Raw genomic sequence first — 13,100 nt, 5'->3', positions numbered from 1 at the left:
AAAGGAGAACGAGTGAGTTATACGGTCGTGGCCGGGTGGCCGCTGTTCTTCAAGGACATGGATTACGATTAGAGTGTGAGAACAACGTCATTGGTGCAGGAACAAAATCAGACGAAACTCGGGATTCGCGGAGTAAATATTTCTGGTGCAGCCAGCCACTCAGAAGCCAGAGAAAAGAGGGGTAGAAGAAGCAGAAGCGTCCAGATTCTGTGCAGCTAACTCATAATGCCGCGACGAACTTGCCGTTTAAGAATGGCGTGCCCCATAGCTGACGTTGAATTTTGGCGGAGCATAAAAGTAGAAGCTTGGCCTACGTTAGCGAGCTTAGCTTGAACGGTACACCTACCTCTACCTCGACCTTACGGTAAAACGGAACCAATGGTCGAGCCGAGACAAGCTAAGCTTTGGACCAACACGCGGCTCCACAAGCGAACAAACGATACCGTCCCATGAAGTGACCTCCCCTCCCTCCCCCTCCATCAGTGTGATCCGTCATCATCGAGCCGCAGCAGCCTTGTATCGTACCACCATCTCACTAGACACTCGACTAAACTATTATCGACATGGCTCTCGTTGACTATCCCTCGTCAGATGAGGACGAACAGAATGGAAATGACCAAGCGACCACGAGTGAAGCAGCCACGGGAAACTTGAAGCGCAAACGTGGAAGAGAAAGAGAAACAGAAACAGAAACAGAAACAGAAAACGAAAATGAGAACCCCAATGGCCTTCCTCCACTGCCCTCAAAATTCCACGATTTATACGCGTCAACTAGTCGCGTCAGTACCAGAGATGATCCTAGCCTACATGGTGGGAGGAAGAGAGTAACTCCTCATATTGAGGGCAACTGGCCGACTCATCTGTACATCGAGTGTAAGTCCTCAAGCCGTTTCCATACCAAACCCCCATGAACTTTGCTGACCCGATTGAGGGTATCCTGCAACTGCAGAATATAAATTATTATCCAAAATCATCTCAAAACTGAAAGGACTTCCACTGGAGGAGCCATCCGAACTACATTCCTTTCTGACCAGTGACCTCGGCGCACCTCTACCACTCCACATCAGCCTTTCCCGACCCATTGGATTTGGTACAGAACAGAAGGAGGACTTTGTCACTTCGTTAAAAAGTGCCATGGAGTCCTCTGGCATTCGACCGTAAGTCTTCAGTCCATATTCATATCACGTGACTAACATACCAGCTTTGAATTTGCATTCTCGGGCCTTGATTGGGTCGCAAATTTCGAAAACACTCGCTGGTTCCTAGTTTTGCGAATTCAGAAACCGAAATTTGATAGTCTGAATAAACTACTTCATGTCTGCAATACAGCTGTGCAAGACTACGGCCAACCACCTCTTTACGCTAAGGCCACGACCAGGAATACAGCTAAGAGTATAAAATGGCACAAGCAAGAGACCAGCAAGAATCGATCCAGCGCTGAAAGTTCCAAGGCCTACTGGAGCAACCTGCAAGACGTTTCCGGGGCATTTCACATCAGTATTGCCTGGACTCTCGGATCTCCAAGTGAAGGCCTCCTTGCTCTAACTAAGTCTGTTGCCATAGATGATTTCCAAGATGTCGCTCATACCCGTGTCAATATCCAGGAGATCAAGGCAAAGGTGGGCAATGCTGTTACAAATATGCCTCTACACGCGAATATACAAGAAGCAACGGGTCTATTTAGCTTTTAACAACATATGGATATTAGGAGCACCTGAAAGTGGCATCTATTTGCTCAATGCTCCACAGAGGAGCAAACCTCCAAGACTGTCAACTCCACTTGCCCAGTTTGATAAATCATCCCTGATATCAGCGTCCCTGCAACGAATTGATCAGCATTACTCTGAAAATTTTGCAGGACCGCGGCAGTGTCTCGGCGGCCGCGACTTGGGGTAATGCTCCAGGCTCATAGAGCTCCAGAACAGGAAACGGACGAAATGCTGGTTATCTTACATGCTATCGACGTCCAAATTGTTCGATTCCCGCAAATCCTTAATTGTCAACATCTTTCCACAGTGTCGACTTGACAAATACTGCTTATACTCTTTTTCCCACGCATCTTCCGTCTCAGCTTCCCAGATGGCCTTGCTGCAAGGCAGTGGAATATCATCCATCGCGGAACAATCGGGTGAGCTTGGTTCTATGCCAATATTCAGATCCCTGATCATATCAACAAGGTGCATGACGAGCAGTGTCCTATCGAGGAGTTAGCGACGAGAAATAAATTCATGGGATATGCTTGCCTTCGTTGGCTCTCTGCTTGTATCCAGCCTTTCCAAGTTGGAAACCCGCCTTGGCGTTCGCTTTTGCAGACCCAACCGTTCCGGTTCATTTTGGCTCCAAGTTCCTACAATGCACAGTTCATTACATATTATATACATAGCCAGGGTTGATATATGTGACTTACACCTGATGTTAACCTCACGACAACGCTGGTGACTTCACATCGATTTTCGTCGTCTGCTACGATAATTGTGTAGATGCTCAGGGCTTGAAGGTTATGTAGTAAGATTTGATCGTCGCAAGCGCTAGACTATATGGGTTAAGTTGTTGTTACTCGAGCGAAGAGATGAGAATAGGATAGAGACTCCGAACCTGTTCGTATATTCTCTGTATTTCTTGCAACAAAGTCTTCACAACAAGATTCGTGCAAGCTGGCGTTCTCTGCCTGTACATGGAAATTATACTACGGCAATTTGCCAACGATTCTGCAGCGTTGCCACTTTGACAAATTTCGGGACAAGATTGCCGATGTATAAAAAATGGAAGAGTTCTATTCTCAAACTCGATGACTTGAGTGTTTATCGTGGACCACAAAAAGTTTCTTGTGAACAACAATCCTGCTTTCTTTACCGGCTTGCGGTTCAGAAGATTAGTGAGTTTCTTTGACTCGATGCCTAGTTCTTGCCATCCTGGAACATCAAAGGACCGAGAAGGTAAAGTCTGCAACATTGAGAGGACGAATTCATTGAAGTAGCGGGACCCTTCTTCTGCTGTGATTCGGACAGACTGGCGGGGAGCGGGACTTCTGGCGGTCGATGAAGCGTTTGCTGGAAATTCGAACCAGCATACGTTTTGGGCTTCCTTGTCGGATGGAACCTCTTGTCTCTCTTCTCTCTGTGTTAGAGCCTCCGTAGTCGGTATCACTCGCTCATTGTCCCATCCCATATCATACATTCTGTCAACATCCGCATCTAGGGGAATTTCAAAGTCGAGCAATTCCGATATGCGGACGTTGTCCGTAACCTCGTCAAACGCTGCATCCGCTGGAGGTTGAGTTGCTTGGTCAGCCCTAGGGGCCGGAAATGTGTCTTTTGCTCCAAGCACCCACATATTGTACGGATTCACATCGTTTGAAGGACCCGCATTGTGCCTTGTAGTTTGGCGTTCATATTTGCATGGGAGATTCCTCCTCTCGCATCGCTCACAATGAGGAATTGCCAGATTACAGCGGGTTTTGGCGTTTCTGCATTGCTTACAAGATCTCCTCCTTTGATATTCCATAGTAATGTTGATATTTTATTTAGATGTCGCTCGGCATTGATTCTTTACTACCGTAATGCTGACAATGACATCGACTCCGGAGTTCTGACAAATGCAGACAGGGATCTCTGGGCGGACAGGTGCGCCCCATAATACGGAAGTATGCCATTTTGAGTAATTTTCCGTAGGCTTACTCCAGCGATTGGTTGGCTAACCTCTCGCGAGAAGCAAGGCTATTCAAAATCGTCGAATGCCTCAACTTTAGCATTACAAAGTCCGACACTTGTAGAAAGTCTCATTCCTCCTCGGATTGGAATATGATGTATAAAGGTAGGTTTCTCTTTCATTGTCTCATTCATTCTCAGTTCCTTAGCTTCTCTCGTACCAGTCATAGTAGAACAGCCTCGCTTTGAAACCTACACCCAGGCTCCCCCCTAAACTTTCCTCTACTCAACCTTCGCAACATATTTCAGACTCCGATTCTTCACAATGCCATCAAAGGCTTCACCCATCCGAGTAGGCATTATTGGCCTAGGGGTTTCAGAGTCCAAACTTGCTCCTGGTATTTGGGCAGCCAAATCACACCTCCCCTACCTCCAAGCCTCTCCAGCCTTTCGCATCACTGCCGTGGCCAATTCCTCTGCCAAATCAGCCCAAATATCAATTGATAAGTATAACCTTGGATCTGATGTCAAAGCCTACGGTAGTCCCTCCGACATAGCAGCTGACCCCAATGTGGACTTCATCGTTGTCTCTGTGAGGGTCGGAACACATTACGCTCTCACAAAGCCAGCCCTACTAGCGGGGAAAGACGTATTTGTCGAGTGGCCCCTCGCAGCTACCTTATCTCAAGCAGAGGAAGTAACTGCACTCGCCAAGGATAAGGGTGTCAAGACCATCGTAGGCGTCCAAGCCCGCGCCAGCCCTCTCGTCATCAAGCTCCGCTCCATCCTGAAGAACAACGAAATAGGCACCATTCTCTCTTCCACTGTCAATGCCACATTCTCTGGTCTTCCACACGACATGTTTCCCAATGCAGAGTACTACTTGGTCCGTACACTTTCCACCCTCTGCCCCCTCCCTCCCTCCATACTAATTCAAATATCATAGGACCTCAATTCCGGCGGCAACTCGTTTTACATCAACTTCGGGCACTTCTTCGACTCTTTCACGCACGTCCTCGGCCCCTTCTCCTCCCCTCTAAACGCGCTCTTCGACCTCAAGTACCCGCGCACGAAATTAATGGATTTCGACACCATGACCCAGCACGCCGAGCTCGACCGCACGTCTCCAGACCACGTGTTCGTGCAGGGCAAACTGGCCTCTGGTGCACTAGCTAGCATCGCATTTCGCACTCTTCCAGCACCTAACAAGGAAGTCGAGGACCACTTTCTGAAATGGACGATCACGGGAACCGAGGGCGAGATTGTGGTGGTTCAGAAGGAAGGACATTGGCAGATGCTTGACAGTGATGGATTTGTGGTTCAGATTAGGAAGGGTAAGGGAGAAGTAGAGACTGTGGATTTGCGGGCGGGGGTGCAGGATAGTGAGGCTGTGTTGGCGGTTGGAGCGGAGGAGAGGAATGTAGGCAGGGTTTACGAGGCGTTTTTGAAGGGGGAGACTGGGGATTTCGCAACTTTTGAACAGGCGTTGGAGAGCCAGAAGCTTTTGGCGAGGACTAGGGAGGCTGCTGGTAAATAGATGTTGTTGTTGATGGGGTGGGGTAAGCGATAAGTGTCTGAATCCATCTTTGAGAAATTGCGAATATAATATAAATGTGGCCTTGGGAGATAGATGTGTTGAGAGTTGCTACCCTGAGTGTGTCGCTGCATAGGTATAAGATCAAGATCTTGCTAAATTGGACGGAACTTCGTGGCAGTACGTAGGATAGGCTTTCATATCTCCTCCGCTCTCTCCTTTCTCATGCATCATTTCCCCCACCGGAATCTAAAGCTGGGCGGCACCGCATCCAGATGTCAAGTTAACATGCTGTCCTGTTCAGATCAAATAGAAAACTGGTTCAATATCCTGCATGCAGACTTAAACAGTGAGACAGCCAACTACAGTATGAAAACGGGCACTCGGCAAAATGTCGATTTTGGAAAATTTGCAATAGAAACCCTCGCTTGTAAATTTTCCTCCCTAGATAATCTGTACACGAAATCCCATCCTGGAGCCTATGTTCCCCAACTCCCGCCACAAAGATACCAAGAGGAGAGAAACGCCAAAGTAGATGAAGTACAATCCAACCTAGAAACCAGCCTTGTAATTTTAACCACACTTGAATGCCCTACTCATCATCACCATCATGATCATCACCACGAACACCACGTCCTGCAGCTCCATAAGTTGACTTCTTCGCCTTGCCACGAATATCTTGCCACGTCGCACCAAACCTCCTGCTGGTGCTCGCAAGCAAGCCCTCTTCCTCATCCACCTCAGCATCCTCATCAAGTTGGCTGATGTCCAATTTAGGAGTACGGAATAGCGCGGTAAGGAAGACAATCAAGAAGACAGCCAAAAAGGCGAATTGTGCCCAGAAGGCCAATGCACCGAAGAATGGAAAGTTGACGGTGACCCGGTTGAGGAAGGTCGACACCACACTGGGAGTGCAGACGTTCTTAGAAGCGTATTCTGATGAAAGCTCAGAGCAGGGTTTGATAAGCTCTTTGTGGTTTGAGCAATCAGGCTGGTCGTCGGGATGTCTTGTTGGGTTGCTGCAGAATGTTTGAGCTCCATAGATGGCGTACTGTGGTGCGACAATCATGGCAAGCGCATAGTTGATGGCAAGCATGATTAAAGTCAACATGACGGTAGCGATCAGGAGAGCTTGGGGAGAGGTGTGCCCTTTGCGGATCTCAAATAATTTAATCCAGAGGAACCGGATCCCAATAGTGGCAATTCCTACTACTGAACTGCTAAAGAGGAACAGAACCAGAAGTGCCATCAAGACATAGTCGATAGGGAATACTCTAGAGGATTGAACGAAGATCCAGTTGATGGGTTGGAAGACGTTGATACTAGATCTTGTTAGCAATGATGTAGGATTGGATAGGCCCACACACCTTCCCAGGATATAACCACAATGTTGCTTGCAGATAGAATTTTTAGCTTTGTCGATACCGGTAATAAGCATGGAAACCCAGATGACAACAGCCAAGATAAGAAGGAGGATTCCCCCAATAAGCTTCAGAGGTCTGAAAACTGCACAAACTTTCGTCCAGGATTTAACAATGAAGCTCTTGCCTTCACCTTGAGCCTCGGCAGCGAGACGTTCACGGCGGACAAGAGTTCGTTCCTCACGAACCAAAGATTCTAGTTCCCGTTGGTCCTTAGCCGGCAATCCCCCATCACGGCCAGTATTGCGGCCCTCAAGTTGACGTTGTCTTTCTCGGTTCTGCTCCAGGGCACTTGCAGTAGTTTCGGACAGTTGAGGTGCGCTAATAGAGGGTGCAGATTTGATGAAAGAAATCGGCAATAGAGCAAGGCCAGCAGCCGTGTACAGAATATAGAGAAGTGTACCGAGACATATCAATAATCCGAGAGCAAATGTCAGAGCTCTGACGCCATGATTTTCTGCTAGGAGTCGTTTAAAATAGTCGAGATCCATATGGGCATCCTTGCGATCCCTAGCCACTGGTACAAAAAAGCCAACAAGGAATAGAATCACCACGAGGGCAACAAATACCAATGTATATTTGAACGCCCCCCAGAACTTTTGGCCAAATGTCTGATTGCCTTCCTCGGCATCAACCTCGTCGTATTCTTCATAGAAGAAGTAGGTGAATGGTACGACCAAGAGGCATAGTACAGCATCAAAACTGTAGAGCGTGTAGTACACAATCCTGAGCGTCAACAGTATATTATGTACTGCCTCGGGCGTTGCCCATTCCTTCTTTGCTCCTAGTTTCGTCGAATTTGTAGAGCTAACAAGTGCAATATCGACAGGCAGAAGCAATACCGTCGCAAGTAGGGAGGTCAACGTGATTATCGTTACGGTGGAGACCAAGGCGGATCGATCGCGAGGAGTTTGATATGTGTATGTGAAGATAGCTGAAATGAGCGCCACGAGTCCTACGGCGACTGCATATGCAACCCATATAAAGGCTGTCTGTATCAGCGCCATGTTGTCGAGCAATTCGACGAACGCTGGGTTCGAGATTTCGAAGGATGCGAACTGGCTAGGAATGCGTGGATTATTAGCTGCGCTCTATCGACAAGACGTTTGGGAGACTAATGTCTGTTGAAGATACTGACTGGATGAACTCTCGCTCGAATTATATATGAAGGTATTCAGTCAACCTTGTATGTTGGCTGGAGGGGGTTTCTGTAGGTTGTAAATTTACTTGTGACGTAGAGCTACGAGTGAGAAACAAGGCCAAGGTTCCGTTCCGATGGAGCTTGGAGGCGAGAGCTCCAGCACACTACTCTACCCCTGTCCGATCCTACCATGCGGGCATGCCGTGCCCTGTCCAAAATTCACGGGTGCGCTACTGAGTACTCAACTCAACATCAACAACCTCAATACTTTCCACATCCAGCCCATCTTTGACGCGACAATCCACGAGAGGACAATGCTTGCCATCCTAAGGCCTTCATAATGCAGTGCTATACGGAGCTGACACCTCCTACAGCTGTCACACACTCATTAAGCCTCCCTTTCGTATCCGCAGAATCGAATAACCTCGTTGTCGCAAAGACCTCCTTGCTCCAGATTTTCACCACTAAGGTCATATCGATTGAGGTCGAGGAGAAACCCGAAGAAGAAAGACTCAAGAAACAAACCGGGTTCGACAGAAAGGCCAACGACGATGACGGACTGGAGTCTTCATTCCTCGGCGTCGATTCGATTTTGCGCCCATCAGAGAGAGCGAACAAGACGAAGCTCGTACTCGTCGCCGAATACGCACTTTCCGGGGCCATTACCTCGCTGGCACGAATTAAGACCTTGTCTTCAAAGTCGGGGGGTGAAGCCCTGTTGATAGGCTTCAAAGATGCAAAGCTGAGTTTGGTAGAATGGGACCCGACTCGCCCGGGCATTTCTACGATATCAATACATTATTACGAGCAGGATGGACTTCAGGGAAGCCCATGGGCTACCAACCTTAGTGACTGTATCAATTACTTGTCTGCGGACCCTGGGAGTAGATGTGCCGCACTTAAATTCGGAGCACGACGTTTGGCTATCCTACCATTTAAACAAGGAGATGAAGATATCAACATGGATGATTGGGATGAAGAGCTGGATGGGCCACGACCAGTCGCACAAGTTTCGAATGTCACAAATGGGGATAGTAGCGATAGCGGAACTCCGTATGGTTCATCGTTCGTTCTTCACTTGCCATCTTTAGATCCAAACTTGATCCATCCTCTCCACCTTGCATTCCTCTACGAATATCGCGAACCGACATTTGGGATTCTTTCATCGACCGCGTTACCTTGTTCTGGCCTTTTACACGAAAGAAAAGACCATTTAAACTATATGGTGTTTACTCTTGATCTCCACCAGAAGGCGTCTACGACAATTCTATCAGTGGAAGGGCTACCATACGATTTGTTTATGATTGTCCCATTACCGATCCCTATCGGAGGCGCGCTTTTAGTTGGGAGTAACGAATTGATCCACATTGATCAAGGAGGCAAGGCCAATGGAGTTGCTGTCAACATGTTTGCAAGAAAGTCAACTTCGTTCGGTCTATCAAACCAAGCAGAACTTGAAATGAGGTTAGAAGGGTGTACAATTGAGCAGCTATCTATCCAAAATGGCGAGATGCTCATAATTCTCCACACAGGCGAACTAGCCATTTTAAGCTTTAAAATGGATGGAAGATCAGTATCTGGGCTAAGTGTCAGAAGGGTGGCAACTGAGTCAGGAGGCTCTGTCATTCCAGCAGGAGCTACAACCATAAGTTCCCTGGGACCAAATTCGTTGTTTGTTGGTAGTGAATGTGCAGACTCAGTGGTCCTCGGATGGAGCCGGAAATCTGGGCAACTATCACGCCGGAAACCTCGCCTAGACGTACCAGATGGAATGGATGATACTTTTCTTGACGAAGAGGACTTGGAAGACGATGATGCCGATGATGATTTATACGGCAATGGCCCCTCGACCACCCAAGCTGCGGCTGCTCCAATAGACACAAGCACCACTAAGGCTGGTGATTATGTCTTCCAAATCCATGATTCCTTGGTAAGCATTGCTCCAATAATAGACACAACCCTTGGGGAACCTGCATATCCTCCAGATGGGGATGAGAAACGCAATTCCGACGGCGTAAGAAGTGACCTGGAATTGGTTACTGCAGTAGGGAAAGGTGGCGGTGGGGCTTTGGCAGTCATAAATAAAAATATCCAACCGAAGGTTATTGGCAGGTTCGAATTTCCAGAAGCCCGAGGGATATGGACCCTGTGCGCAAAACGACCCGCTATCAAGGGTCTTCAAGTCACGAAAGAGAAGACGGAAGAGAGCGGGGATTACAGCGATGATGCACAATACGATAGACTCATGATAGTTTCCAAAGCGCTCCCTGATGAGACAGAAGTCTCAGATGTCTATGCACTAACGTCAGCTGGATTTGAAGCGCTGACAGGAACCGAGTTTGAGCCCGCAGCAGGATCGACAGTTGAAGCCGGAACGCTAGGCAATGGGATGCGTGTTATTCAAGTCCTGAAATCCGAAGTTCGAAGCTATGATGGAGGTGAGTTTCGCGCTTTTCCTTTCCCTCAGTTATCAAGTACATCGTATTGGAATAAGACCAGAAGGAGATTTTGTCGCAAGATCTTGCGGGTTTGTTTTGTGGGGTGCATTTTTGCTTTCCGGGGCGCTATCTGGGAATATATAATATCCTATAGCATCAATGAAAGCCGTTTACCAACATGCACCTGTGCCATCTGCTCCGCGAAATGTCATTTCTGCGCAATGCCGTGTATAAAACGCTGATAAAATTATATATAGATCTTGGGCTAGCTCAAATCCTACCAATGTTTGACGACGATACCGGAGCCGAGCCAAAAATTGTCAGCGCGAGCTTCGCGGATCCATTTTTGCTATTAGTTAGAGACGATGCTAGCATATTCGTTGCTCAGTGCGATGACAGTAACGAATTGGAGGAGGTTGAGCGAGAGGACGACAGCTTGCTTACCACGAAATGGCTTACTGGATGTTTGTATACGGATACCACAAATGCATTTACTATTGTCCAATCCGATAGGGGCAGCAAGCATGGAGAAAATGCCATGATGTTTCTGCTCAGTGCTGGTGGAGCTCTTCACGTTAGTTAAAAGCTTTCCATATGTTGAATCTGATGCTGATATATTTAGATATATGCCCTTCCAGACCTCTCAAAACCAGTCTACGTTGCAGAAGGCCTCTGTTTTGTACCACCAGTCCTGTCTGCCGACTATGCCGCCAGGAGATCAGCTGCTCGTGAAACCCTGGCCGAGATCATTGTGGCTGACCTTGGGGATGGTGTCTCGAAATCACCTTACCTCATTGTAAGTGTCAAATTCCCAGATTTCTGATCAATCGCTGACGCTTTTACAGTTACGTCCTTCCAGTGACGATCTCACCATATACGAGCCATTTCAAATCAAATCACTATCATCTTCGAACACATTATCATCGACCCTCCACTTTCTCAAGATCCATAATCCACATTTAGCCAATAATCCGGATGTTTCTGCTGAAGAGTTAGCAGAGGATGACATTTTATCGCGAGACGAACCAATGCGCGCAATTTCAGACTTAGGCGGATACAGCACGGTGTTCCTACCAGGTGGCTCGCCCAGCTTCGTCATCAAGAGCTCTAAGAGCTCACCGAAAGTACTAAGTCTCCAAGGGGCCGGTGTCAGAGGAATGAGCAGTTTCCATACAGCAGGTTGTGACAGAGGCTTCATCTACGCAGACATTGATGGCATTGCTCGGGTATCACAATTTCCCGCAGAAACGAGTTTCGCGGAAATAGGTGTATCACTGCGAAAGGCCCCCCTTGGTCTTGACGTCCATGCCGTCACATATCATCCTCCGATGGAGTGCTACGTTGTTGGCGCAAGCAGTCGGGTTGAATTTGAATTACCGAAAGATGACGACTACCGCCGGAATTGGCAGTTAGAAGACATCTCATTCAAGCCGACGATGGAAAAAGGCTTCTTGAAATTGGTTAATCCTATCAATTGGTCTGTGATTGACACAATTGAGATGGAGGCCTCTGAGATAATCATGTGCGTCAAGGTGCTGAATCTTGAAGTCTCCGAAGTCACCAACGAGAGAAGGCAGATGGTGACTGTTGGTACGGCGATTTCTAAGGGTGAAGACCTTGCTATCAAAGGGAGGCTCTACGTCTACGACATTGTCCATGTCATTCCAGAACCTGACAGACCAGAGACGAATAAGAGATTGAAGCTGGTTGCAAGGGAAGATATCCCTCGAGGAGCCATCACTGGCGTTTCTGAAATAGGAACGCAGGGTTTCATGCTCGTAGCGCAGGGGCAAAAGTGTATGGTTCGTGGTCTCAAGGAAGATGGGACTTTGCTTCCCGTGGCATTCATGGATATGAACTGCTATGTCACTGCTGTCAAGGAACTCCGTGGTACGGGGTTATGCGTTCTCGCTGATGCCGTCAAAGGCGTATGGTTTGTCGGCTACACCGAGGAGCCTTATAGGATGATGCTTTTTGGAAAGTCCCCAACTAACATGGAGATCATGACCGCTGACCTTCTTCCGGACGACAAAGATCTCTACATCGTGGCAGCGGACGCGGATTGCAATCTCCATATCATGCAATTCGATCCTGAGCGTAAGATTTCTGTTCTCACCCAATACTTACCTTGCTAATTCTTTCCTAGATCCCAAATCCCTCCATGGACACCTATTGCTACACCGCACAACCTTCTCCCTAGGTGGACACCTCCCAACAACCATGACTCTCCTTCCTCGTACCACCGCCGCAACCATGCTCCCACCATCACCCGACGCAATGGACATTGCCGCCGAAGCCACTATTCCATCTCAGCAACTCCTAATCACGTCCCACAGTGGACAAATCTCCCTCCTCTCCTCTCTCTCAGAAAATCAATATCGCCGCTTATCAACACTAGCAAGCCATCTCACCAATACGCTGTATCATGCATGCGGTCTTAACCCGAGGGCATATAGAGTTGACAAGGATGCCGCTGAAGGCATGGTGGGTGGCCGAACGGTCATCGATGGCGGTATGCTGCTCAGATGGATGGAATTAGGAAGCCAGAGACGAGCGGAGGTTGCGGGGAGAGTTGGCGTCGATGTGGAGGAGGTGAGGGAGGATCTGGTGGCGCTGACGGGTGGACTGGGGTATTTGTGATTGGTTTTGCTTGCGACGGAGTTCAGAACTTGTAAGATGATGGGTATTGGGAATATGACAAGCTTCAATCACGCCACCTTAGCAGTTTTCGAAATTCCCACTGTGAAAATATGACGTCGAAATAGAATCTTTAATCAACAAGATGGCAATGAGGGTCCTCAAGTGGGATATTTGCCTTGCAGCGTTTGTTTCAACAATCACCACAAGTAGTCAGCTCTCTCAATACCCTTATTTCCATATCATTGCTTCTTCCAAAGCTACCCTGCGTAAAGTTCATTG

The 13,100-nt window shown here is 48.0% G+C and overlaps 5 protein-coding genes across 5 annotated transcripts; 4 read left to right on the top strand and 1 right to left on the bottom strand.

Annotated features, from left to right (window-relative positions):
* Positions 1 to 563: 563 nt before the first annotated feature.
* Positions 564 to 1,691, top strand: usb1 (U6 snRNA phosphodiesterase; the record flags this gene model as incomplete). The annotated part of the gene is made up of 3 exons (XM_031146280.1): positions 564 to 873; positions 932 to 1,157; positions 1,202 to 1,691. The coding sequence occupies 3 exons, from the start codon at positions 564 to 566 to the stop codon at positions 1,689 to 1,691; spliced, it is 1,026 nt and encodes a 341-aa protein (XP_031008796.1).
* A 2,281-nt stretch (positions 1,692 to 3,972) lies between these two features.
* Positions 3,973 to 5,184, top strand: GAL80_1 (Galactose/lactose metabolism regulatory protein; the record flags this gene model as incomplete). Its single annotated transcript, XM_031146279.1, has 2 exons — positions 3,973 to 4,533; positions 4,594 to 5,184. The coding sequence occupies 2 exons, from the start codon at positions 3,973 to 3,975 to the stop codon at positions 5,182 to 5,184; spliced, it is 1,152 nt and encodes a 383-aa protein (XP_031008799.1).
* Positions 5,185 to 5,773: 589 nt separating this feature from the next.
* Positions 5,774 to 7,609, bottom strand: LHYA1_G001294 (putative lysosomal cobalamin transporter; the record flags this gene model as incomplete). Its single annotated transcript, XM_031146278.1, has 2 exons — positions 5,774 to 6,503; positions 6,549 to 7,609. The coding sequence occupies 2 exons, from the start codon at positions 7,607 to 7,609 to the stop codon at positions 5,774 to 5,776; spliced, it is 1,791 nt and encodes a 596-aa protein (XP_031008798.1).
* A 474-nt stretch (positions 7,610 to 8,083) lies between these two features.
* paa-3_1 (Protein cft1) lies at positions 8,084 to 10,236 on the top strand (the record flags this gene model as incomplete). Its single annotated transcript, XM_031146277.1, has 2 exons — positions 8,084 to 10,181; positions 10,211 to 10,236. 2 exons carry the CDS (start codon positions 8,084 to 8,086, stop codon positions 10,234 to 10,236), a joined length of 2,124 nt encoding a protein of 707 aa, XP_031008801.1.
* A 228-nt stretch (positions 10,237 to 10,464) lies between these two features.
* On the top strand, positions 10,465 to 12,821 carry paa-3_0 (Protein cft1; the record flags this gene model as incomplete). Its single annotated transcript, XM_031146276.1, has 4 exons — positions 10,465 to 10,755; positions 10,804 to 10,977; positions 11,027 to 12,278; positions 12,328 to 12,821. 4 exons carry the CDS (start codon positions 10,465 to 10,467, stop codon positions 12,819 to 12,821), a joined length of 2,211 nt encoding a protein of 736 aa, XP_031008800.1.
* Positions 12,822 to 13,100: the final 279 nt, after the last annotated feature.

The sequence above is a fragment of the Lachnellula hyalina genome, assembly GCF_007821495.1.
Source record: "Lachnellula hyalina strain CBS 185.66 chromosome Unknown contig00012, whole genome shotgun sequence".
Taxonomy (NCBI): domain Eukaryota; kingdom Fungi; phylum Ascomycota; class Leotiomycetes; order Helotiales; family Lachnaceae; genus Lachnellula; species Lachnellula hyalina.
The sequence above is the reverse complement of the archived record's forward strand: the minus strand, read 5'-3'. Positions and strand labels throughout refer to the sequence as shown.